Below are 25,559 nucleotides of genomic sequence, written 5' to 3' on the forward strand. Positions count from 1 at the left end.
GATTTAGGGAGTCTCTGAAAAATGGGAAGTCGGATGAAGGAAGACGAGAAAAATGAGAAGATCATTCGTGGTCTCCTGAAACTTTCTGCGAATAGGAGGTGTATGAATTGTAACAGTCGGGTATGCATTTTGATTATATGTTTCTTCTGTTCTGTTTTTTTTGTTATTTTATCCACTTAATTTGGATTTTGGTGTCTTCCGGTTATCATCTTTTTGTGGCATAATAACTGGGAGAGCTTGTATTGCAGTGATGCACATAAACAATGTATTATAAATTCTATTCTTATTTGTACATAATTTAGAATTTTACTTAATGATCTATTGAATAAGAGTGTAAGGAAGTCGGACAGCAGCAACATTGGAGCTTATTGGAATAAGCAAGATATAGAGATGTAAACAGATTGAATTCGAATTGAATAGGACACTATCCGCATTCGATCCGTTGAACAAAAATATTATTTGAATTCGGTTCGTTACCCGGCGGAAATGTAAATCCTCTGTTCGAATTTGGTTTCGATTATGTACTGGATATTTGGGACATCTGGATATCTGAGTCGAAATATGCGTAGTTGCAGACAGAGGATATAGCCTCTGGCAATCTCCGGCAGTGAGAGAGAATCCCACGATGAAATTTACATCTCCTTATCTCAAAACAGAGATCAATCAAAATTTCATTCTCATGCTAACTGTTATGAAATAAATTTAGGCTGAGAAATAGAAACACATAACATTGCTCGTTTGCTCTTCCTGAACTGTACTTCGCTGCCTGTAAATGATTATTGGACAGAAATAATAAGCAAGAAGATACAGAGAGGGAGGGAGGGAGGGAGGGAGGTTCCAACAGTTATTTCCTTTGACTTGATCAGCAATGATATGAGAACCCTTTGCATTCCAGGCCTGCGAGAGATTCCTCTTTCCTCTTCCCCTTTGGTTTTGTCGATCTTACCTATCTGTATCTCAGATCTGGAAAAAAGAAGACGAAGGAACAGCAAAGAGGAAAGGAGTCAACCAACCAGAGCCACTGAACACTACTCTAGAATCCAAGTTCCAAAGGCAAAAAAATGAAAAGAATGAATAAAAAACCCCTAGTACCGTGCAGCTGTGCTCCACTATTTCCACTCCATTACGGTTTTTATGTTTTAATTGTGTCCACTCCCACTTTATTTTCGGGGTAAACATAACACCATGTATCTTTCATACCATGTAAGTATCACCATTCCCCATATGCCATTGGTATCACGTTATAAAATATAGTTTATAAAATTAATATTTATTTTATTTTATTATATTACCACTAAATAAATCAGATAGTGAGATATCCGTATCTGTATCTGATTAATTCCCGGATGGAATCGGATAGTTTCTGGATAGTGATGTTCCGAACACGGATGCCCCTAAACGAATACGAAAACGAATCAAATTTGGATTTTCAACTTTCCGTTTACCTCTCTAGCATGATATCTGTAATCAATAGAACCTTTCCCCTCCATCAATACACGGTGAAAATTAAAACTTCAGACATTTGAAATCATATCTAAGAAAGGTCTAATGCTAATATTTGAAGGACAGGAAAAGAGGTTTTTGGATCTATGAAGGGATTTTTTTTGAAATACGGTGGGTTTCTTTTTTTTGTTTGGAGGAGGGGGGGGGGGGTTGTGACTTGGGAAATAAAAACATATGTTGGACTTGCTGTCTAAAAAGAAGTACCTTCAGTTCATAGTTTTCTGTAACAGATTTTTTACTTCTAAAGATTGAAGATTCTGATGAAACAATGAATTCATAATTCCACTCTTCAGTAGTTTCAGCAGCTTCATCTGTTTGGCTGAATGTCCTTTGAAACAATCTTTGGTTCATTATTCTAGTTGAAGATCATTTTAGCTGATGCTTTTTGTGACATTAAAATGCCACCTTATGATATGTTACTCAATCTAACAATTTTTATTTTCTTGAACCTTTTTGCCAATCAGGGGCCTCAATATGTGTGCACTAATTTCTGGACATTTATCTGCACAACCTGCAGTGGGATACAGTAAGTGCTAATAATCTCCTGTATGCAATAGCCTTTTTGTTTCTGTATCTATCTTCTTTTCAACATTTTTGTTAATCTAATTGGGCGTCTAATGCATAAAATTGAAAGTATTAGAACATTGTTACTTTCCAGGGTCAGAATTTTGATAATACGGGAAACTGCAGTCGAACATTAATATCCTAGGCCAAATTATTTTGCTGACTTAAGTTTTATGATTTCATTAAAAAACAATTCCAGTCGGGAGTTTACACACCGTGTAAAATCAGTATCGATGGCTAAATTTACTTCACAAGAAGTAAGTGCTCTTCAAGGAGGGGGAAATGAGGTACGGTTGCATATCTATTGACAGATCAATTTGGCTCCCACCTTCCCCTTCTTTTGAATCTCTTATACTGTAAGTATCCTTCTCTACTTCTCATTTTCTTAAACTGGTTGTTTTGATTTGCACAGCGTGCTAGGGAAATTTACTTCAAAGAATGGGACCCACAGCGTCATTTTCAACCAGATAGCAGGTTATTATTGTTGCTCTTTTATATTCTTGAGTGATATCAACAATTGATGAAATTCTGATTCAAAGATTTGCTTCCAGTAATGTTGAGAGACTCAGGGACTTCATTAGGCATGTTTATGTGGATAGAAGATATACCGGTGAGAGGAGTATTGAGAAGCCTCCTAGGGTGAAAATGGTATGTTGAGTTCAGTGCAGAAGCCATTCTCCTTTTTTCTTAAAATAATTTAAACAATTCTTTGTTGTGATATTTGGTTTTGTCATGAGGTCATTTTTCTTGCCACATGGCAGACTTGGATGAATGTGGGTGGTCCATGTGGTAGATTACCCTGGATCTGTCTCGCTGGTCAAATGTCAGCCTGAAACAAGCACTCTAAATGGTTAGAACGTGAGTTCAAAGTTTCATGAAATTTCGCGGATGCTATTTCACTATAATGGAATCTAATGGTATTTCTATAATTTCTTTCTGTGGTAACTATGAACTCATTTTTAAGGCTGTTCTTGAGGCTGTTTGGTCTGAAACTTGATCCATGAGATGGGTGTGAGGTCCTCTATGACATGTACACATTTTTACTGATGTGGCAAATTGTGATGGATTCCTACTGTCACGAACATTTCTTATGAATATCATGTCCTTTTAATTTTATATTATTTTATTTATTATCTAGAATCACATTTGTGCTGGGTAACCTGAAAAATGGGCTTCATAAGCTGCTATAATCCACAAAATTTAGTATTTCGGGTTCTAATTAATATAATCATGATGGAAAGTGTTTGAGAGGTCAACTTGTCCTTTTCCTTTTTAAAGCTGCCTTAGCTCATTAGAGATGCTCTATATATCAACAGGGTGATAGGGAGGATCCTCATGAAAACAAAAGGTTCGATACATATCGTGGCGGTTCTCGTAGTCCATCTTATGAGGATGCATATGTACGTCGATATGGTGAAAGATACGGTTCTGGTAATAGAAGTGATGACAGAAATTACAGATGTAGTTATGATGAAAGGCGAAGTCCTGGATATGATCAACAAAGTCAAAGACATGGTGACTACAGGAGAACTACCGCTCGCTTTGAAGTGGTCGATGATAGGTTTCGGGATGATAGATTTCCAAATGGCAGGAGATCTGAAGGCCACAGGTCTTCTGATGGAGAGTCCAGGCTGGAGGGGAAGTCGCCAAACCGTCAAAAAGACCTGGATGTGTCCAGTCTTCCTATGGTTCGTTCTGTTAGAGATATCTTGGGGGAGGATGTTCCGCCTCTTCAGGTTGGTGAACTTCTGAAAGAGAATGGTAAGAAGGTTGTGGATATTTCAGCACGTACTACACAGGTGAAGTTCCTTCTTTGAGTATGATTTTTACTTTCTGGCATTTAGAAAATGCTTCTAACATTTCTTTGGCCAGTAGAAAAACCTAGGGTAGCACATATAAGAAGACTGGGTGTGCCTCATTAGCTTTATTTTAATTTGTCGAAGTACCAAGTAATAGTTTGGTGAAATGCAGACATAATGTTCAGAAATACTGAGATAGTACGGCTTCGCATCAACTCCATTATGTTCAGGCTTTCATGCCTTTTGCTATGCTTTCTGCAGTTCTAATGTCTGTTAGTAATTTGCTGCCCAAAAAGCCTGCTTTGTTTGGAATCATGAACATCTTGAGACCTCCACCATTTCTGGTTATCCTGTTGAGCATGAGTCCATATCCAGAAATCCCTGCATTGTCATAAGTTCTCTTAGGTCTCTTTGAAACTTGTAAGTTTAAAATTTGTGTTCTGCTTCAGTTATCGGAGATATAATGTGATTGCATAAATGCTCTGGGTCTGCAAGCTCTGTGTGCAGTGTGCCAGAGCCTTTTTCCTTCTGAGTTCTATGTGTTATCTGATATATTGTGACTAGATTCCCCTTTTTGGGATTACAACCTTTTGGAGTGCAACTCACTTAGTCTATTTCCAACAGCCTTGTGATAGGATTTGCTTAAAGTAGTAGGATCTGAGTTTGTAGCCGAAAATTGCTTAGTGATGTTTATATTGATATTGACAATGTTTTTTACTTTGAAAAGCATATAATCTAGTTGTATTCTTAGTTGGTCTTGGTCATCTGATTTTAGTTTACGTTTTGCTTGTTGAAGCTACCTTTTTTTTGGGGGGGTGTGTGGCTTAAGCTCCTGAAGTAGGGTGCCCAAGATAGCATCATAGTAAGGTTTCAAGAGGGTAAAATAAGGGTTGATGGGGATGCTCTTTATCTGAGTAAGGGTTGGTGGGGCATTGAACCTTTTGGTTCAAAGTTTCGTGCAGCAAAGCCTTGTAGGATTTTGATCAATTATATTTGTGGCCTAAGAATTATATGCTGATGGTGAAGTTTTATCCCTTTTGGTAAAAGAGGAAGGATTCTGTGGAGAACAATACTTTTAGCTTTGGTATTGGATTGTGGATGAGATCAGAAAAGGAGAGTTTTTGGTGAGATCCTAGATGGTATGTGAATTTAATTAAATTCTGGGATTTGAACTGATTTTGGTGTAAACTCTCTCCCTGCTCTTACATCCCTACAATTTTTGAGTTGCAATATTTCCTCAGTTTGACAATTTTTCTGTAATACTTGAGATTGCCTGTTTATCAAGAATCATGTTGGCTTAAGTTATTTTATTCTAGATTCGAGAATTTGTCTATTGGTCTCTATTATCAGAGTGGAAACTTACATGTCCTTCAAAGGGTTCTTACTTGATGCAGATCAAATTAGATCAATCTGCAAGTGATGGGAGGAAAAATATGCCGATCTGACAGTGTTTAGATCTGATCTCAGATCAAACAATCGAATTTTAAGGGAATAATTACATATCTTTATAATTAGGGTCCAAGATAAAAATCATGCATAAAATAATATCAATAGTTGTGGTCGATGAGGTGGAATAGAGGAGAGAGAACGGGTGGTCATCTGGTCGATGGTAGGTAGAGAGACTAATTAATAATTCTTTTCTGGAAGATAGGATCAATGGAGGAGAAGAGAGGGGAGAGAGGAGGGAGAAGAGAGCAGAGAGAGAATCTGATGTGTTTTTTTTTTTTTAAGCCCGAACTTCTCTGGGACCTGGGTCAGCCCCTAGATTTTATTAAAATCCAATAAACAATAAAAGAGAATCTGATGTGTTGTCCAAAGAATGAAGGCGAAAAATAGGAGAGAAAGAAGGGAGAGAGATATTACCGTAAGAGAGAAGGAAGAGAGAAGAACTGACGAGTCTCACAAGAGAAAATCTGATGTGTTGTCCCAAGAATGAAGAGGATAAAAGAGAGAAAGAGAGAAGAACAGAGGAGTCTCACAAGAGGAGAGAATCTGATTCCAATTACTTATCTAGTAAGGACTCTAATCATTCTCTTATTATAAACATTATAAACAAACTCAAAATAATACTCTTATTGGCCTAGTGTGTCTAGCAATAGGACTCTTGGACAGCTAAGATAATTTTCTAAACTTAGACTTTAGACATGGACCCAGAGCTAACTAATACTTAATTGAAAAACTATTTATTTTTTTGCTCCCTCCTGTTACACATAAGTTTTGATCTCTCTATTTCAGCCCATTACAAAAATACTAAAATATTAGGCCCAACCCAAACCATTACTAAAGCCAGGCCAATTTTATTAACCAGACTACATTATTACTGCAGAGAACTGCATCTTCCAGTAGCTTGGGATCCCTTGATGAAAATTCGGTGGAACTCAAAAGGGCAAATTCTGGAAGCTTGATTGACTTCAATGCTGATCCTGAACCTCCTATGGCTGCAGCTGCACCACAAGCACAATCAACACCACCACCTACAAGTCAGTCAGTTCCACATCCAGCAATGAGTTCATCGACTGATAGCAACAGTTGGGCTTCTTTTGACTTTGCTTCACAAGAAAAGGTATCTCAGGCTCAGCCAAATATGAACACACTGGAATTTGTATTGTCCCAATTATCATCTCCAGTAGCTCCACCCGTCGGCAATATTTCAACATTGCCTGTTAGTATTGGAGTGGCAACTATACCTGTTGGTAATGTGTCAACATTACCATCTAGTGCTGGTCCCACAGCTGCTCCTTTAGGCATCTCAACATCACAAGTTGGTGGTGCTCCTGCAGTTGCAATATTGGGCAACATGTCAACGTTTCCTGTTCGTGGCAGTGCTCCAACAGCTGCACATGGAGGCATGATGTCAAGTAGTAGTGATTCCTTTACCAAGGATACTGATGGGGGGCAGTGGCCAACCGGGCAGCAGCATCATCAGCATTCTCTATTTACTACCTCAGATAGTCAATCTACCGCACAGCAGGCCACTCCATCAGTTAGTGGAGCTCCAAGTGATCATGTAAGATATAATATGGCTTTTCTTTTTCTCCAATGTTGTTGTTATAGTTGTTTTCTTCACCATCACCACCACTACCGTTATCATTGTTAATGGGAGAAAGGTTTTCTAAGTGCTACACTCAGAGAAACTTCTCTACATGGTCTTACCTATTAAGCCACATGCAAGGTTGATATGGCCATTCTCTCAATGGAAAGGAGACCCACCTCATTGGCCAAGTGCTGAATTTGATGGGTTAACTAAACTGTGTGGCCCACAAGCATTGGAACTTTCCTCTTGTATCATTATTAGCTGTCCAGCAATCTTCATCACCTTTGTTCAAAATGTTAACTTTGCAGCCATTTTTGGTGCTGTGGTAAACTCTATTTGGGCTGAAACTGACCACGAGTGGAGGGTGATGGGGGCTATTTGTGCACAAAATTTGAGCACCAACTGAGCTGTCTTGTGGTAGATACCTGACCCAGATAGTGAAGTTACTCTGGGTGACCTCATGGATTTCTAGAAGCCCAAGGAACTAGGTTTCAGAAACTCAGATTAAACCAGAATCGTAGTGATATTAAAGTGACCAGGATTAAAGAAAACTTGATAATAGTAGACCGACAAGGCGACAACTCAGATGGATGTAATCTTCTGATATGAGGTTAAGGAGAAAGTTTTCCTCCACCCATAGAGGATGGTTCACCCACTATCCTAGGGTTCACAAACCCCTTTAGGGTTTTAGTATGTTCCCAAAATAACCTCCCGATGCCCTTTCCTGCTCTCTCCCGCCTCGCGGTGAATAGGATCCCATTCACCGTGGGTGGGGGAAAGCTCGGTCCTGAAGCTAATGACATAATAAAAAACGACTCCTCAAAAGATGATTTGAATTCAATGGCCAGGTTAAAAGTTGTGGCAGTTTCCTACTTGAGATAGGAAACTCAAAACCGTAAGATTGATGGAATAATGAACAGTTACTGTATAAATGAAACAGATCAGACATCTAAGGGCTAATATCAATGATAAAAAACAATAACAGATCTTTTGATATCTCACAGCAACTAATAGGTAATCACAATGGGACTATGGGAGTTAATGGATCAAATAAACACAGAAATTGATGGGAAGAGTTCCAGATTTATGGGACTCTACTCAACGGACTTCTGATCTGAAAACTAAAACTGTGAGCCGACTTAAAATGACCTGCAGTTGATGATTCTGAGATCAGGACCGAAAACTCAGATGTATTGACACCAAAACAAAAGAGTTTTAATATTTACCACTTGGGGAGTGTGATATGCTCTTTCAAGGTATTTCTCGGGATCAAATCAAATTTTGAGGCAGAATGTGCTGCTCTAATGTATGGTCTCCAGAAAGCAAAAGAGCTGAATATCTGAATCTGTGGGTGGAATGTGATTCGGCAGCAGTGGTGTTCCTGGTTCAATCGGGTCGCTCTCCATGGTTTGCATGGGAGGATTGGTCTTCGTTGTGTGCTTATATCTCATCAATTAGATGAAGGATCTCTCACTGCTTTAGGGAGTCCAATCCAATAGCGAACTTCCTAGCTAAGGAGGCTGCTAAATCCAGTCTCTCCTCTCAAGTTCATAATTTTCCATGCCAGATAAAAGAAGAAATTAGCAGAGATATTCTGGGTCTTCCTAGATATCGTTTTTGCTAGTGTCTCAGTTTTTATTTGTTGTGTGAGGGTCGGTCCTGCTGATGGCCATGCTGAAGGTGCGATCTGGCTCTCCTCTTTTCTGTAATTGTGCTCGCTTGAGTATGCCCAAGTTTTTTCTTTTTATTCTCCTTTTCTTTTAATATAAGTTTATACCTGATATTAGAAGAAAAAAAAAAAGGATACCCCAAAAAATCAAGAACAGTACTTACTTCAGTATAGATGGAGAAGGCAGAATGAATAAGTAGAAGATACATCTAAGCATCTCACCTTGCCTCAACTGGAATCCCACCGGCCACCAGCCACCAACATAACACTGCATCTTGCAGCAAATCTGAATCTCACAGAATTAAGAAAAGGCTCAAGCCAAAATCTCATTAATCAAATTCATTTACATTTTACAAGGCTGAACCCCTTACAAACTTATATAGAAGACTCAAAAACAGACACTAAAAAGGAAAAGCCTAAATAAATCCTTAACTGATAAGGTAATATAAACTGACTAGGAAACTAAAATAATGAAGGAAACTGACTCAAATAGGATTGGACTTATAGAATACTAATCCAGCCTAACTAAAACACTTAATAACAAATAAAATAAAGACATAAAGACACTTACATAGCAATGTAGTCCTAGATAGGATAGGATCCTACTAGGAGCCAGGGAACAGAAGTTCTGAAACTGCTAGCCGATTGGGACAGATTGGGGTATTTTAGGTCAGATCTAGGGTTATACGTGGGTGAATGGAGTTGGGTTTTATTTGGTAAAACTAGGCAGTTTTTAAGGGTTTTAATGAACTAGGTTTGATTAGGTTTGAGTGAGATTTTAAATTTCAGAAAATTTGGGTTTAGGGTTTTGGGTTTTGGGAAAGAAGGATGAGGTGTGTTTTAGGGTTTAGAGTTGGAATTTAAGGGAGGGGTTTTAGTCGAGTGATATTGGCAGTGAGAGGGTGGTTCGAGTGTATTATGGTGTGATTTTGATAGTGGGTTAGGTCTAGGCTGGTTTAAGGGCTGTAGGGCTTTATTAGGGTTTAAGGGAAATTAGGGTTGCCATAGTGGAATGGGGCAGGGGCTGCTGTCGAGTGTAGGGATGATGGTAATGGAGCTGTGGATGAAATTAGGTTGAAGTTAATGGAGGGAATTAGGTTTTATGTATAGTAGATGAAGCTAGGGTTTAGGGGATCGTAGGAGATCCACCTACCCTTCCATCTTGATATGACTCATAAGGTTGCCTTGATATGACTCACAAGACTCACTCTCAAAGGAGATAACCATCAGCAACAATGGCAGCAGCAAAGAGATCGAATTTTTCAAAGTCTAAATTGTGAGGGAGCCTCCCATGTTTTCATTAATAAATAATATGGCCCAAGGCACAATCCTATTACAAATCTAAAACCTCTCCCTCTAAAAATCGTGGAGGGGGGAACAACACATAGCTTTAAAACAATTACTTAAAAGATGCTCTAAGAGCCAATAGGATTAAAACAAAACTAGCCAATAGAAAAGAGTCACTTAAATTGGACCATTGGTTGGACCGGTTCAATTTAAGAGGTAAAAAAAAAACTAAGTATAGAATGAACTAAAGTTAAAATAAACTAAGTATAAAACTAAACTAAGGCTCCAACTATGGCCCTATGGTTAGGGCAGCTTGTCTTCCTTGCGGATGCTTGGATCTGCATCAACTCTCCCCATCTTAAAAACATTCATCTCCGATGAATTGGTGAACTTCTTGCAACCATCTGCAAGATTCCAAGTGCTGTCCTGGCTTGAAGAAATCCGACCTCGAACTTTATGGTGATGAGGGGGGAACAACATGTGATTAGCAGCTTTAACACTTCCCGGACAGAATTTTGGTGAGGGAGGAATATTAGGAGCAAAGTCTTCCAAGTCGTGGAGCCTTCTCTTCAAAGAACCAAGGTGGCATCACAAACTCTATATGGTCAATCTCTATAGGAAAAACAACATCTTGAATGTCATTGCCTTCTTGTGGAATGCTCTTAACCACCTCTTCATCTTCTGCCACTTCATCCATCAAGGCTTGAGTCATAACATGGACACCTCGAACATCACCACCCAAATCTTCATAATACCTAGCTAAGGCATCACCTTCGGATGAGGGATAAGTAGATAAACTATGTTCATCATTATCATCAGAGGTTTCCTCTGCCTTTGCAGCCACATTAACAGGTTTATGCTTTTGTGGGCAATCCCTGGCATAGTGTCTAATCTCATTGCAGTGGAAACACTTGTGAGGATCACTATTGTCCGTGGGGGCTTTACTCTTATGATCAACACATGGAGGAACTTTAGGGTGGGAAGAACTACCAACAGAGTAGCCTGATCGAGTAGGACCAGCAGCAGAATTTCCAGCTCGAGTGTGACTATTGGTAGTAGACTTGAATGCTGGAAAAGTTTTGTTGGTGTCTTCAGTAGAGGAATCAAATCTTCTATGTCCAGCCAATAATTCTTCAGCCTTCAATGGCTTCTCAACACAGTCCCATACATCTTTGATATCAGCTACTCCAATACCTCTGACAATATCAGCCCTCAATCCCAGTCGAAACCGAGATAACATCTGAGTAGTACTCTCTCTCGTGCCAGTTCGAGAAGATAGAACATCGAACTTTTGCATGTACTCAGATACAGTCATGGTCCCTTGGCGTTGAGAGTTGAATTGATCTTGTACCTGTGCTCTGTAATGCCTGGACAGATATTTCTCCCCCAAATCATCTCTCATATCAGCCCATGTAGTGGGTGCATGGCCAAAAAGCTCCGTGTCCCTTTCTGTAGTTCTCCACCATTTTCTGGCAGGGCCAACCAGCTTGGTACGTGCCAATCTCATCTTCCTGTCTTTAGGCAAGTCATACCAGTCAAAGTAATCATCAAGGGCAGCAAGCTAATCATAAAATACCTGAGGATCATGGTTCCCATCGAACTCTTTTAACTCGAGCTTCAACTTTTGAGTGTCATACCTTCGATTGGAAACTTCATCTATAAAACAGGACCTCATGTATTCTTCAAAATTAGGCCTCCTAGGCTCTTCTTTGTTTATGTTCCTATCTTCTCTGGGCCCATCTCTGTCATTCCTCTCATATTTGTGTCTGTCTCTGTGATCTTTGTATCTTTCCCTGTGATCTCTGTGACCTCTGGAATGGTCTCTGTGAACTCTGGAGTGATCTCTGGAATAGTCTCTGTGAACTCTGGATTGGTCTCTGTGATCTCTGGAGTGATGTCTGTGATCCCTTTCTCTTCCCAAAGTTCCATGTACTTCTGAATCCACTTGATATCTATCTTCTGAGGACTATTGTTGTCCCTATTAGGAGTGTTTCTCTGCTCTTCCAATCATGTCACTTTTTCATTCAATTTCTGCAGCATTTCTATTATAGCAGCCATAGGATCAGGTGGGGGTGGTAGTGCTGGATCCACAATTGGGTTGCCATGTTCATCCATGGCTCTGATACCACTTAATGTAGTCCTAGATAGGATAGGATAATACTAGGAGGCAGGTGAACAGAAGTTCTGAAACTGCTTGCCGATTGGGACAGATTGGGGTATTTTAGGTCAGATCTGGGGTTCTACTTGGGAGAATGGAGTTGGGTTTTATTTGGTAAAACTAGGCAAGTTTTAAGGGTTTTAATGAATTAGGTTTGAGTGAGATTTTAAATTTCAAAAAATTTAGGTTTAGGGTTTCAGGTTTTGGGAAAGAAGGATGAGATGTGTTTTAGGGTTTAGAGTTGGAATTTATGGGAGGAGTTCTGGTCGAGTGATATTGGCAGTGAGAGGGTGGTTCGAGTGTATTATGGTGTGATTTTGATGGTGGGTTAGGTCTAGACTGGTTTAAGAACTGTAGGGCTTTATTAGGGTTTAAGGGAAATTAGGGTTGCAATAGTGGAATGGGGCAGGGTCTGCTGTCGGGTGTAGGGATGATGGTAATGGAGCTGTGGATGAAATTAGGTTGAAGTTAATGGAGGGAATTAGGTTTTATGGACAGTAGATGAAGCTAGGGTTTAAGGGATCGATTGGGGAATGTAGGTCTAGGTTAGAGGATGAGAAAAAGAAGGGCTCTGTAAATAACTTACTTGTAATGGAAGAACTTCAATGGCAGCAACCTTGAAGAGAGTTTTGAAGAAGAACCTCCCGATCTACAAGATGCAAGCAGTCGTAGGAGATCCATCTACCCTTCCACCTTGATATGACTCACAAGGTTGTCTTGTTATGACTCACAATACTCACTCTCAAAGGAGATAACCAGCAGCAAAGTCTAAATTGTGGGGAGCCTCCCACGTTTTCATTAGTAAATAATATGGCCCAAGTCCCAATCCTATTGCAAATCTAAAACCTCTCCCTCTAAAAATCGTGGAGGGGGGGACAAAACATAGCTTTAAAACAATTACTTAAAAGATGCTCTAAGAGCCAATAGGATTAAAACAAAACTAGCCAATAGGATTAAAACAACACTAGCCAATAGAAAAGAGTCTCTTAAATTGGACCATTGGATGGACCGATTCAATTTAAAAGCTCAAAAAAAAAAAAAAAAAAAAAAGTATAGAATGAACTGAAGCTAAAATAAACTAAGTATAAAACTAAACTAAGGCTCCAATTGTGGCCCTATGGTTAGGGCAGCTTGTCTTCTTTGTGGATGCTTGGATTTGCATCAAGTAGGTATAGCTTCTATCCATATTTTAGGCCCATTAAAGTGGCCAATGAAAACACATTGGATCAAAGTCCCAACACATACATAACCCAACCCAAAGCTTATTTACATTAAAATAAGCCCAATTGTGTTATATCTGTATCAGACCTGCTGAGAGAACCTTTGCTACTATTCTTGTTGTCACAATTGTAGTATAAGTTGTTGCTTATGTGCATTTCTGCCCTGCAGCTCACTCCAGTTATTGGAGCTCCAAATAACCAAGTAAGATATGTAATGTTGACTTTTTATATTATTGTTTCTGTTACTATGGTGTCTTTTTGTCATAGTTGTAGTTGTATAAGTTGTATCCTTGTGTGCTTTTCTGTTGCAGCTCACTCCTTCAGTTAGCGGAACTCCAACTAATCAGGTAAGACACATGATGCTGCCTTTTTATTATTGTTATTATTTGTTTTGTTATAGTTGTAGTGGTATTACTTCTTTCCTTATGTGCATTTCGATGCTGCAGATTATTCCTTCAGGTATTTGAGCTTCAAATAATCAATTAAGCAAATTTAATTTGTTTTTTTCTATTATTATTGTTGTTGTTATCATAGTTATTGTCATTCAAATTCTCTTATGTGCTTTTCGGTTCTCTGTTGTTTTGTTTTTTGGGTGCAGCCATGGGGTTATTCACTTGCACCAAATGTGCCGGGAACTTCAAGTACTCCAACTACTCAATCATCTCAAACAAAACCGGTCCAAGGTGCCAGTTCTGGAGTTGCATCACAACCTGCCCCTGTGGAAGCAAAATCTAGTGGAAGAAATGCTCTCTCAGAGGTATTAGTTTTCCCTTTTGTTGTTCTATGGGTTTTCTTAAATTTTTTTATTTTTGAAATAATACTTTCAATGCTTTACAGGACCTCTTCACCTCAGCCTATTCATTAGTTCCTGCAGTTCCAGGTTGGCAAACTGGTCCACCCCGGGGGATGGAATTTGGCATGCAATATCCTACTGCAGCGGTATTTCACCTTGACATCGATTCTTGTGTCGAATTTGTTGGTTCTATGTGACATCTGCATGGCCATACAGGCAGTTACTAATCTGAAATGTGGGATTATCTGTGACAGCCAATGTCTGCCTTTCCCCATTCAGTACAATCAAACAACCCGTTTGATCTCAACACTGAACCAAGTTTAGTTCAGGCCCCAACGGTATGTCTACAATATTTTATTTGAATTGTTTTCCTTGCTGGATTCATTACGGTTACTTCATTTATTGTTCTATAGGACAAGTATATCAACATCATCTAAGAAGATCATGCTTATGAGGCCCCCTTGGCAGCTTAGAATGTTTTTTTAATGGTGTTCTGGGAACTTCTTTTCTTGTTTGATAAAGAAAAGAAAGGTGAAGTTGAATGGGCCACGAATTTGATTGTGTTTCAAAGCATGGGTATAGATATTTTGTGTCAGTTTATTGATATTGTTCTGCTCTTAATTACAAAATGTTTTTGGAATTTGCCTGTCATTAGTTGTGGGATGCTTTATAAAATAGAAAATTTTGAATGGAATGTCAAACTAGATTTTGATAGGTAAATCTGAAAATTGTTGCTTGCTATCATCGGAAAGGATACATTTCGTGTGTCATCACCTATGTTACTTAGATTTGTTGGTTGGTCTGTTGAATTGTGTGTAAACACATGCATGGACATGGTTTGCCATGGGTGTGCCACAGACACGGGCCTCTGCCTGGTCCTTCTGGGTTTCTTTTAATATGGAAAAGAAATGGTAAAAGCTGAAAAGGAACAGTAGATTTGAGCTGAAGACAAAAGAAGTTTGAGGAAGAAAGGGGAGGGTAGAGGAGGTGGTTTACGAGAAGTAGGAGGGGGAGATGGGAGAGGTTGAAGGGTGGGGGATGTGTTCTTGTTTTACAGACATGGCTCAAGAATCTTGCACTCCAGGGTAGAGGCGCTTCCTCTCCATTGACGACTCTCTCACATCCCAGGCTCCAAGTATAGGAACCTCCTCTCTGTCAAGAGTAGACTCACACTTACTTTTATAATGGTCCACAAAAAACCTATGGAGCCTGATTATAAAAACCTATGGAGCAGTCTTTATAGTACAAGCATTGATAAAATTTAGGGAAAATTACAAGATTACACAAAATCAGGTTTTCTTTTACAAAACTATCCACCTATTGTTTCAATTAACAAAAATACACAAAATTGGGTTTGGATTTACAAAACTACCCAAAACAGTGTCTCCCCCACCTTTACCTACAATATTTTTTTTACATTTTTAGCCCTAATTTCTTCTAACACCCACCACCACCACCATTTCCATCACCACCCATCCCTCTCCTGCCCACCTCAGCAACCCAGCCCCATCATCATCCCCTGCAAACCACACCACCCTCCCCTGTAACTCTTGCCCACCCCTTCCCTCCCTCACCTGCAAACCCGCATTGGAACCCCGCCCCACCTCTTGGAATCGATGGCCCACCAACTGCGAGCCATCTCTCCTCACCTGCCGCACCTTCAATATCCTTCCTTGCCCCAACCTTGCTTCCTCACCAGCCATGCAAACCCACCCCACCCTGCAACCCGACACTGCCCAGCATAGTTATCAAGGCGTCACCTAGGCGTCCATGCTGATTTTTTGGGTCTAGGCGACTGTCACCTTAGTGGTATCAAACCAGATGTGGTCCTTATTTATACCAAATATCAGTTAAATAAATATTTACTTAAGATATTATTCATAAATAAGCAAAGACCCCCTATTTGAATCCAATACAAATAGTTAAAAAATAAAATTCCAAAAGGATAAAAAGTCCCCCCAATGCAAGAACAAAATCTGGATTTTCGACGGTAGGTGAAATTTTCAACTTTCTAATACTGGGGTTTTCTTGGATAAAAAAATTCCATAAATCTTAAAACGGTAAAGCATTGCTAAAAACCAAAAGAATGGTAAAATATTCATTTTTTATGATATCTAAAAAATATTTTCATTTAGAGCGACTTTGATAGCATTCGTGCACATAAAACAAGGTTTGGTCGGATATAAATCAGATTTAGACAATCTTGGATGCAGTTATTCGTATTCTATGATATGTCAAAAAGGCTCTAGGTAGAGGAGTGGTTTATCAAGATCATGGTCACAATAGAGTTGAAGGATTTTCGGATGCTGATTGGGCAGGGTCTCCAACTGATAGGAGATAGACTACAGGGTACTGTACATTTGTTGGAGGAAACCTTGTTTCTTGGAAAAGCAAGAAACAGAGTGTAGTAGCCCGCTCTAGTGCTGAATCAGAATATAGAGCTATTGATGCAGAAGCCAAGCTGTTTGGCCAGCAATACAAGAGGGGGACTCATGGGAGAAGGGCTGGTTCACTTCACCAATCGGTGGACCAACCCAATGGGCCATAGGGCCAACCAACTTAAAGTTGGGCCAGCCCAACTAGGCTGGGAGTTGTTGGGTCTCTCAAACCCAGAATCGTGGGGGCATACTTGTCCAGTTTTGGCAAGATTTTGTAATACCAATGAGGGCCAAATTAGTAATTGAAAGTGGTCCCCACTTGGTGAGTTTGCTAGTTTCTATTTCCTAAAATTAGTAGTTTGTATTGAGAAGCTACTTTTTCTAAATAAGTCAGTTTTATTTGTTAAGAAGTTAGTTTTTATTTTCTGTTTTTTCTTGAGGAGCAAGCTTTGCCCTCTATATAATGTAAAGGCTGTTCTCAGCCATCCCCACGATTATTTGAATGGAGATTGAAGCTATTTTACTCAGCAATTTGAGTCTTTCTCAGGCTAGTATTGAAGGGTCGAGAGGCCTGGCAGAGAGTGCCAAAATATCTTTATCCCTCTCCCGTTCTATCCCTCTGTTCTTCCCCTGTTCGAGTTCTTCTACTGCAGCCACTGTGAAGACTTTCTCCCTGCTCAGAAGACCATTTGAACCCTGCTTTTGCTGGCTTGTTGCTGCTGCTGCTGCTGAATCTCTGCTGGAGATTTCAAGTTCTCCTTGCTGCCTGTGTTCCAGATTCGAAGCTGCACTTGAGGAATCCCAAACTCTCCAACCAGCCATCAAGTTAGGCTGATTTTTTGGAGAACACATTCACCCCACCAGCACCATCAATCGATCTCTATCTTCCCCCCATCTCACTGTCTCGACCTTCCATTCTCCCCTACTTTCTAATTTTCTGACTTCACTTTCTAATTTCATTCCACCCATCACAATTGATCCAAATTTGCTGGAAGGAGTCACCACACCAAGTACTACCCTCGGTTGCAGCTGGGAACATCCACAGCATATTTTTGGAAGGTTTTTCCTTAACCTTCTACTTTGGTGTTTCACTGATATCTTCACATCAGGCCACCAGAATTTATTCGAATTTTGAAGGCAGCCTCTTCATAGCATTCTCTACCTTCGATCCAAAGGAGGTGTCCATCTGTTGGCTGGTTTGACTAAACCCTAAACCTTCTAATTTCTGGCCTAGTTCTATTCTGTATTTTGTGGGGGTTTTTTGGGACTGGTTTCAGTCTTACATTAGCTATGGCACACTTGACATATGAGTTGATGTGGATACAACAATTGTTATCTGAGTTGGGTTATAAAATTTCAGTTCCCATGCAACTATGGTGTGATAATTAGGCAGCAGTTCATATTGCTTCCAATCCTGTATTTCATGAGAGGGTGAAGCATATTGAGGTGAACTATCATTTTATTTGTGAGAAGATGTAGAATGGGTTAATTCTTCCAAGTCATGTTAGAACCGGAGAGCAACTGGCAGATGTGTTTACGAAGCCTTTGGATAGTGGGCGAATTGATTATATTTGTAACAAGCTGTGCATGATAGATATATATGCTCCAGCTTGAGGGGGAGTGTTAGATATTAGTATGTGAGCCAATAGTGGTTCTCGGGATTAGTGCCTGGCGCTAATACCGAGAGCCGCCTTAGCCTCAAAGTTATGTAGTGTAGTCTTTTACAGTTTTGCATAGTCAAATCCCTGAATTCTACTTCTCGGGATTTGTTGAGACCAAGTCTGACACCAAGTCTCTGACACCTGCACACGTATCCTTGTAACATAGACCAGCACAGGGTTGTGGGGTACAGAGAAACTTCTTTGATGCTTTAAACTTTCATTGAGAAGGTTCCTACAGTTTTTTACATAATCTTTTTTTATATTTTCCAGCTGACTAATAAGGTAAGATGACTGTTATATATGTTGGGATTCTTTGATGTTTTTAAGCCTTTCAAGTTTCAACCCTTAAAAACACCTTGAGGCATTGATTAACATTTCATAATTTATTTTCGTATGATGTAGTTTCCTTCCATGGCATCACTGCAAGGAGCACTACCAAACATGGCAAGACCAACGGGCTTATTGCGTAGTTCCAGCCTTGATACCCCGTCATCAAGGTGGATGCATCCACAATCCCCATCTTATGCATCAGCCCTGCATCCCCAGTCGCCATCTTATGCATCAGCAATGCCTCCAAGTAAAATCGCAACTCTACTTACCTTAAAAAAATTCCTGTCTTGTTTTTTCTCTTTCTCCTGTGACAGTTTTGCTCACAATTGTTGAATAATGGCAGGTGCATACATGGGGCAACAGGCATCCAGTAATATGCATCCCTTTGGGTACCTTCTTTAGCCTTTGTATTCTATTTCCATTTGTAAAAAGGATTAAGTGTTGATAATAATGTGACCTTCAATGCTTCAAAATTCATGGAATGATGAGCAAGCTCCTTGCATGCAGAATGAAATGTTATATATATGCTTGTGCACACATGCGTGTATGCCACACAGATGCACACAAGTACACGTGTATACACAGACGCGTGTGCATACAGAAACTGTCTTCTGTGTGGGTGATATAAACCATTTCTAAAAGATGCAAGGAAATATAATTGTCGAACAATGAATATATGGTTTTCTTATTCAGCTTTGTACAGTTCACTGCTTGAAGATGATGCATTGGAAGGTTTACGTATGCATATTGGGGGTGGGGGACTAGAGCAATTACTGTAGCATTAAGAACTACTGAGTTGGTGCAATAATGACCATGGAGTTAAAACATCAACTAGTTGGTTTTGAACCTGATTTATGAGTTGTAAAGATTGAGAAATAGCCAAATAGGAACTGCCCAAGATAATGAATAGGATGGCTGAAGGATGGGGTTATGATGCAGTTAAAATTGTTCAAATGAGCTTAGAAAGACTTTATTTTGGCCCATGAATGGGTTTTATTGGCCTTGGGCTTCTTATTTTTGGGTTTGTGAGAACACCACGACGAGTAAATCAGTACCACGAAGGAAGGAAGAAGGAGAACGAAACATATTACAATACAGGGATGGAAACTACCTAGCCTTTCACAGTAGGAATAGAATACACCACTATTGTGAATAGCTGACCCCATTTTTTTTTATGACTTAAAGAGAGTGAAATTACAATAAAGGGCATTATATTAACGAGTAACTAATAAATAGTAAGGACAACTAAACATAATTACAACTTAATCCAACTAATAAAGAAAATATAATATAAAACTCCTATGGTATAATGTTAACACTCCCCCTCAAGCTGGAGCATATGTATCTCCAATGCCCAACTTGGAACATCCATTAAGTAATGCAGGCCTAAACAATGCCTTGGTGAACATATTGCCAAATTGATTGCCGGAGTTAACAAATGGAGTAGAAATCGGCCCATTCTACCAAAACAGATAATAATTATTCCAAAACGAAGTCAAATTTCATGCCCACAACCAAGAATACCTTCCCCCATACATCTGCAACAAATTTTTATCAACAGTCGCACATTTTTTTGCTTTGTCACATAGATGAAATTATTTTATCCATAGTAACTTGCTGTTGAAACCCTAAGAAAGCACCTAGGCCCATCAACTCAACTAAGCCTTTTCCCAACAAAACAGGATTGGCTATACAAATTCTGATCCGCCATTCGACTCTATTTAAGGTCATGTTAGATGTCCTAGGCTACTTGGTGGTCGTGCCCAGTTGAGGCATGGCTTTAATTTTAAGATGGATTATTTCTTTCACTCTTTGTTGGAGAGTGGAGAGAAATGCTTGTATATTTGAAACCCAAGGAAGCAACAGCTGAGAAGATGCAGGAAGAGCTACGCAAATGGGGTCTTCTTTTTGTTTAGTGGTTCCAGAATTTTTTTTGGAGGGTGGGTAATGCAGAACTGAAGATTTACCAATGTACGAACTCCAGGAAGAACCAGGCCTAACGTGGCCCAGTTCTGGTTTGAACAGGGTTAACGTGGCCTGTGTCCACTTTGTTTTCTTTTAAAAACAAAGGGCGTACCCAGTGCACGAGGCTCCCACCACCGCAGGGTGTGGGGAGGGTCATAATGTACACAGCCTTACCACTGCTTTTGTAGAGAGGCTGTTTCCAGACTCGAACCTATGACCACTTGGTCACAATGGAGCAACCTTACTTTGTTTTCTTTTAAGTCGTTTGAAATTAGTTTTGGTTCAGTCCTTCAACCGTTGGTTCATTGGTTCAATTTAAGTTGTCATTTTTAAGTTATTTTCTTTTAGAGGTTTAAAACGACGTGACCGCTTGTAAGGGGGGACAGCTTGGGGGTATCCTGTTTTGTTTGGAATTGTCTCTTAGTTGCTGTTATTAATAAAAGACACGGGCTGCACCATGATTTTTAGTCCACAGTTTTATTCTCTTGGCTGTGGTCAGACAGTGATCTGCCTTTTGGTGATTCAAGTTGTCGATTGGTGGTGAAACCAATCAACCTTGCGGTGGGAAGCCCAGGTTGCAGCTCTTTTGTTCTCCTATATTGTTCTTATCAACTTCATTCAAGGTACCGGCAGTACTCACGATATACCTTTCCTTCCTGTGGGATTTCTGGTAATAGGTCATCATCAGGTCTGATTTACATTCTGGTTTATTATATCGGTACCCTAAACACCATCCTGTTATCAAGCTTTGATTTTGATGGTTGAATGTGTACTCCTAATCTGAGTTGGAGTCTTCACTTGCTATTTTGGACGGGTATTCAAGAAACCATGTTTTAGAATTCTTTTGAGTTTGATTTCAGTGGTGATTATATATTTGTTAGTATTGATGTGAAATCTGAAACCTTATCATCGAAAGATCAGTTGACTAGTCAAGCTTGATCGTTCCAACTTAAACAAGGAATTGTCAGATTCAGCAGATCCGACCCTTGGCTCTTGCTGATTTTTTCGGCACTTATTCAAGTCCTAAAGAGGACCACTCGACCTTGGTTATCCAGCTTTTTGAGTTCTGAATTTTGCTTGCTGAATTTTCTTTTAAATTCTGGGATTTCTCTGTTTTGCGATCCTGTTCTATTGTAACTGATCTTATATATCAGAACCACATTAGTGGGTTGTCGAATACTCATAGCATTTGGGTTATTGGGCTGATTTTGTAAAGAGATGGGCAGGATTTAGTGTTGGGTTTTTGTTGTTTATGTAATCCTGTGTACATTTTATGGATCATTAGCGAATGCACTACATCCTAAATGTACAGGTTGGTCTCTTTGCATCATAGTCCCAGGTTTTGGTTTCGAGCATGGTTTAAAATTCGGTTCGCGAAATATTTTGGTCAAAACTGAAGATTTCAAATTTTTGAGGCCCAAATGGCCAAATTAGGTCCTGAAACTTCTTGGAATCCCTATTTTAGGCCCTTTAAACATACGAACCCTTAGATTTAAAAAAAAACACACCCAAAATGGTAGTTTGACTACCCTAGTTTGGTAGTATACGTTGTACGCTGCTGTATACATTCTCTAATATGACCTTATTCCACCCAAAATTTAGTACTAGAAGTCTAGAACATACATAATTCAAACAAAACAACTTAAATATGCATTAGGAGTGAATAAATATATAAACAATTTCATAATTATCAAATGTTATACATGGTTCACTATAGTCAAAGATATGTGAGTCAAGAATACAAGCAAGTCACCCCTATGCCCATTCCGGAGTACCACATCGAGTTCCGGACAGGATCAAAACCACTAGAATGTTATTGTTGTTGCCGAAGCAAGTTATCCTCATACTGTATCACAAATGTTGACCATGTCATAGTATGCCGGAGGAAAGGCTCAAAGTTATCTACAACCACCCTATAAATACAATCAACATACTGGAGCTTCCTAATCTAGGTTATAGATCTCTGAACCGTGTAGAACTCGATTGAAAGCCTCTGTAATTGGATGGTGGCTGTTGAGCTGGCATCGGCATGTATGGTTGGGGTGCCGGGAATGAGAACTTGTTGTCCACAAATGATGACCCACCGACTCCGTGAGGCTGTAGATCAGCCAACTGTGTCTTAACATATATAAAATTGAGCTCAAACGGTAAGTATTGACCCTATTTTTTTCAAAAATTTTGTTGCAATTCAGAAAATTTTAAAAATAGAAATTTAAATTTAGCTCTTTGAAGTCATAGATCGGGCTACGGTGTGTAACATATAAAAAATTGAATTTTTGGGAAATACCTTATCTTATTTTTTTTGCAAAAATGAATTTCTGGGGAAAGTGATATACCTTCAAGTTTGGATCTTGCACAAATCTTCAAACAATGCAGCAACTTGTCGGTTCCTATGCGTTCCACTACTGCCCAACAACTTGTTCCTTGCTTGTACGGGAATGATCTGGCCAAAAATCACAAACCCAAGTTTTCTCAACCCCTTCTGTCGAAACCACTTAAGTTCACATCGAAACAATACATTTCGTTGAAATTTCACTAGAACTTCAGTATTGTTAGTGATTTTGTTTCGACATCTGTTGAAACCGAAATTTTTTGCGAAATTTTGGTGAAATTTGGAACTATGCTTTACCTACATTAACACAAATACTCATTACTCTCTTACCCAAAAAAGATCTAATTCACACACTAATGAGCTTGACTACCCCTTTATTGACTTTACAAAAAGTTTCCTGCATTGATCAAATTAATGTCTTAAGGTTTCTGATTTACCCCAAGTACCAAATCTTGTCATCCTAGGAGGCTGAAGGACATTAGTGCTCCCACTGTTCTGTTTGTTTATGAGTGATTAGATTAAGATAGTAAAATGACTGCTTCATGGCCTTAACCCATGAATGTTTCACTGCATCAAATTCATGATCTTTATAGCGTTATTAGATTAATTGAACTGCCACACCATGTATTTTCATAAATAGGCCCTAGATACCATTTTCCACCATGCGATTTGATCAGGTGAGCTTGCTAGCTTTTACGCAGTTGGGAAAGGCTTAGTTGAGAGCCACCTTGCTCATCCATAATTGATTGTAACCACTGGTATGATCTCTTCTGTTAGGAATGATGGACACTGCTTTGATTATTAGAACAGAAGTTAACTCTCCATGGTTTTAGTTTTTTAATGAGATTCCTCTGAAAGATAATTTTCTTTGTTTTATATCATAGACACCAAGGATCTGGGCGTTTTGGCAACGATGGAGCTGCTTTTGGGAGCTTGAATAGAGATCAGCAACTACCTGGCAGATACTCACAACCTGCTACGCCAAGTTCTTTTTCTTCCCTCGGAGGAAACCCATTTGGATAGATAGAAGTACAAAGGCTTTTGATGACATTTTCTGATCAGCATCTTCTTGTTACAACTACAGCCTCGTAACATCATGGGGAAAAGTTTGATTCTGTTCTGATTGAAGATCACCTGAAATGATGAGAATGAGAGTCATCTTCATACATCTTTGCCCTTTTAAGGTGTAACTTGTAGTACGAAAAAAGAGCAGAGACAAAAAAGGATAAGACTGTCTGGAGAGGGGCAGTGATGGATGGCATTTCCATGGGAGTACACATTTCTGCTGTAAATCTATTTGTTATTAGTAACGCATTCCATCCCGTGTTTTTTTTTTTTTTTGTGTATGCCCCTATGGGGATTGTATTTTATTTGTATGTTGTGTCATCTGATCCGGTATTAGGGTTTTGTAATTCACAATCCTCATTCTCGCCACCCCCTAGAAATATTGAAATAGGCTGTTCTCACCAATCACTGTTGCTTCGAGTCTGTGAGAACTGTAAAATATGTGGTTCTAGTGGTTTTTTGTTTGTTGATGGTTATTATGTTTCTATGCTGTGTTATCAAAGTTTGGGGCTCGTCTGTTTTTGTCTTTTTGAGAAAAGTTGCTGTAATTATGAATGGTGAATTTCATAAAAATATGTGGTTCTAGTGGTTTTTCATGAGAAATAAAAATCATTCAGAATCTTTCAGGTTGTGTCCCCTTTCAAGTTTCATTGCTGAGCCATGGCCGAATATGTCGTGTACATGTTATTGGGGGTGGGGAATTCTTACTGTTTGTGGATTTTAACATTTTTCATGAAGCAGGATTTTAACATTTAAGTTACATTAGAGAAGTGGTCACGGCCATAGTAAAAAACGGGAACGATAAAAAGAAAAAAAAATAGACAGTATGGATTTTAAATGGCACAAAACTCCGAACAAATAAAGTACAAAATTAGTGAAAAGAAAACAGAGAACAACAAATAAACGAAAATGGATGGCATAGGTTTAAACTTGTAAATTTCAAAAAAAAGGCTGGTTACTCGTATAAATTATTGAATTATTACCTGAATATTTACATCTAATGTTTAAAACAATTATAATATATTTCACAACTCATTATAAGTTTCAAGAAAAATAAAATAATATTAAGGAATAAACATGAAATGAAAAGGGTCATAGTTTTTACATAGGGAACAATTTTAACATAAGCAATTGATTTGATATGGTTATATTTTAATTAGGACACGTGTCAAATGAAAGTAACAGTCTTATGCTCCTTTATCAGTATATACTCTTTATATGTAAATTGCTTTAGGAATTTGTTTTGTTTTTTTTTTCCTTGTTATCTTACTTAAATAAAAAATTTATTAAAATAATACTATTACATTTAGTCTGTCTTGAATGGGAAAAACCTCACTTCTTAATGAAACTATTTCTGTTGAGCCCTTACTAAAAATACATGTGGCATCTTTTTAGTTTCAAATAAACACGAGCACGTTTATTATGTGTTTAAAAAACATGGAAAGCAAAAGTATACGTTTTTTTCCTGTTTATTTGAGAGGGCATACAACAAAACGTGTTTAAAATGCCTGAAAAATGGGAACGGAGTTTTAAACGTGTTTTTGCTTACAGTAGTCACGGCTCAAACGTGGGTGTGCATGGTTTTGAAATGCTTTTTAGTGTAGAAAGATTGGGGATCTAAAATACGTAGGGTTGGTTGCCAGCATGAGTATGGCAACATAAATTTTCTCAGATGAACGAAAGGAACAATCAGTCTGGTTAGTAGGGGGAAAGAAAAAGGAAAAATTACCAAATACCCAAAAACCAAAACCATCACCTGCTTGCGTCTTTTATATTTTCACCCCAACCATCCTAGCAAAAG

General features: G+C 38.9%; 1 protein-coding gene and 1 long non-coding RNA gene across 3 annotated transcripts in view; one reads left to right on the plus strand and one right to left on the minus strand.

Annotated features, from left to right (window-relative positions):
- On the plus strand, positions 1-23,977 carry LOC122670952 (probable ADP-ribosylation factor GTPase-activating protein AGD14). Of its 2 annotated transcripts, XM_043868002.1 has the most exons (15): positions 1-120; positions 1,968-2,029; positions 2,267-2,354; positions 2,480-2,541; positions 2,619-2,715; positions 3,384-3,866; positions 6,193-6,873; positions 13,404-13,436; positions 13,546-13,581; positions 13,833-13,991; positions 14,072-14,173; positions 14,282-14,365; positions 18,469-18,643; positions 18,740-18,785; positions 23,578-23,977. In XM_043868002.1, exons 1-15 carry the CDS (start codon positions 22-24, stop codon positions 23,714-23,716), a joined length of 2,346 nt encoding a protein of 781 aa, XP_043723937.1. In that variant the 5' UTR covers positions 1-21; the 3' UTR covers positions 23,717-23,977. The 2 variants fall into 2 exon arrangements, with proteins under 2 accessions (XP_043723937.1, XP_043723938.1); XM_043868003.1 differs by lacking the exon at positions 13,546-13,581.
- The window catches only part of LOC122670954, a 14,722-nt gene continuing 4,463 nt past the window's right edge, over positions 15,301-25,559 (minus strand). Inside the window, exon 3 of the long non-coding RNA XR_006334292.1 lies at positions 15,301-15,411. This is a non-coding gene — a long non-coding RNA (uncharacterized LOC122670954). The remainder of the gene's footprint in view (positions 15,412-25,559) is intronic.

The sequence above is a fragment of the Telopea speciosissima genome, chromosome 8 (genome assembly GCF_018873765.1).
Source record: "Telopea speciosissima isolate NSW1024214 ecotype Mountain lineage chromosome 8, Tspe_v1, whole genome shotgun sequence".
In the NCBI taxonomy this organism is placed as follows: domain Eukaryota; kingdom Viridiplantae; phylum Streptophyta; class Magnoliopsida; order Proteales; family Proteaceae; genus Telopea; species Telopea speciosissima.

What these genes read in the sequence shown, in the direction of transcription:
- LOC122670952 (XM_043868002.1), top strand. Translation starts at nt 22, where the DNA reads ATGGGAAGTCGGATGAAGGAAGACGAGAAAAATGAGAAGATCATTCGT. An exon ending in ACAACCTGCAGTGGGATACA is followed by an intron (nt 2,030 to 2,266) that starts GTAAGTGCTAAT and finishes AAACAATTCCAG; the next exon opens with TCGGGAGTTTACACACCGTG. An exon ending in TTTCAGCACGTACTACACAG is followed by an intron (nt 3,867 to 6,192) that starts GTGAAGTTCCTT and finishes TTATTACTGCAG; the next exon opens with AGAACTGCATCTTCCAGTAG.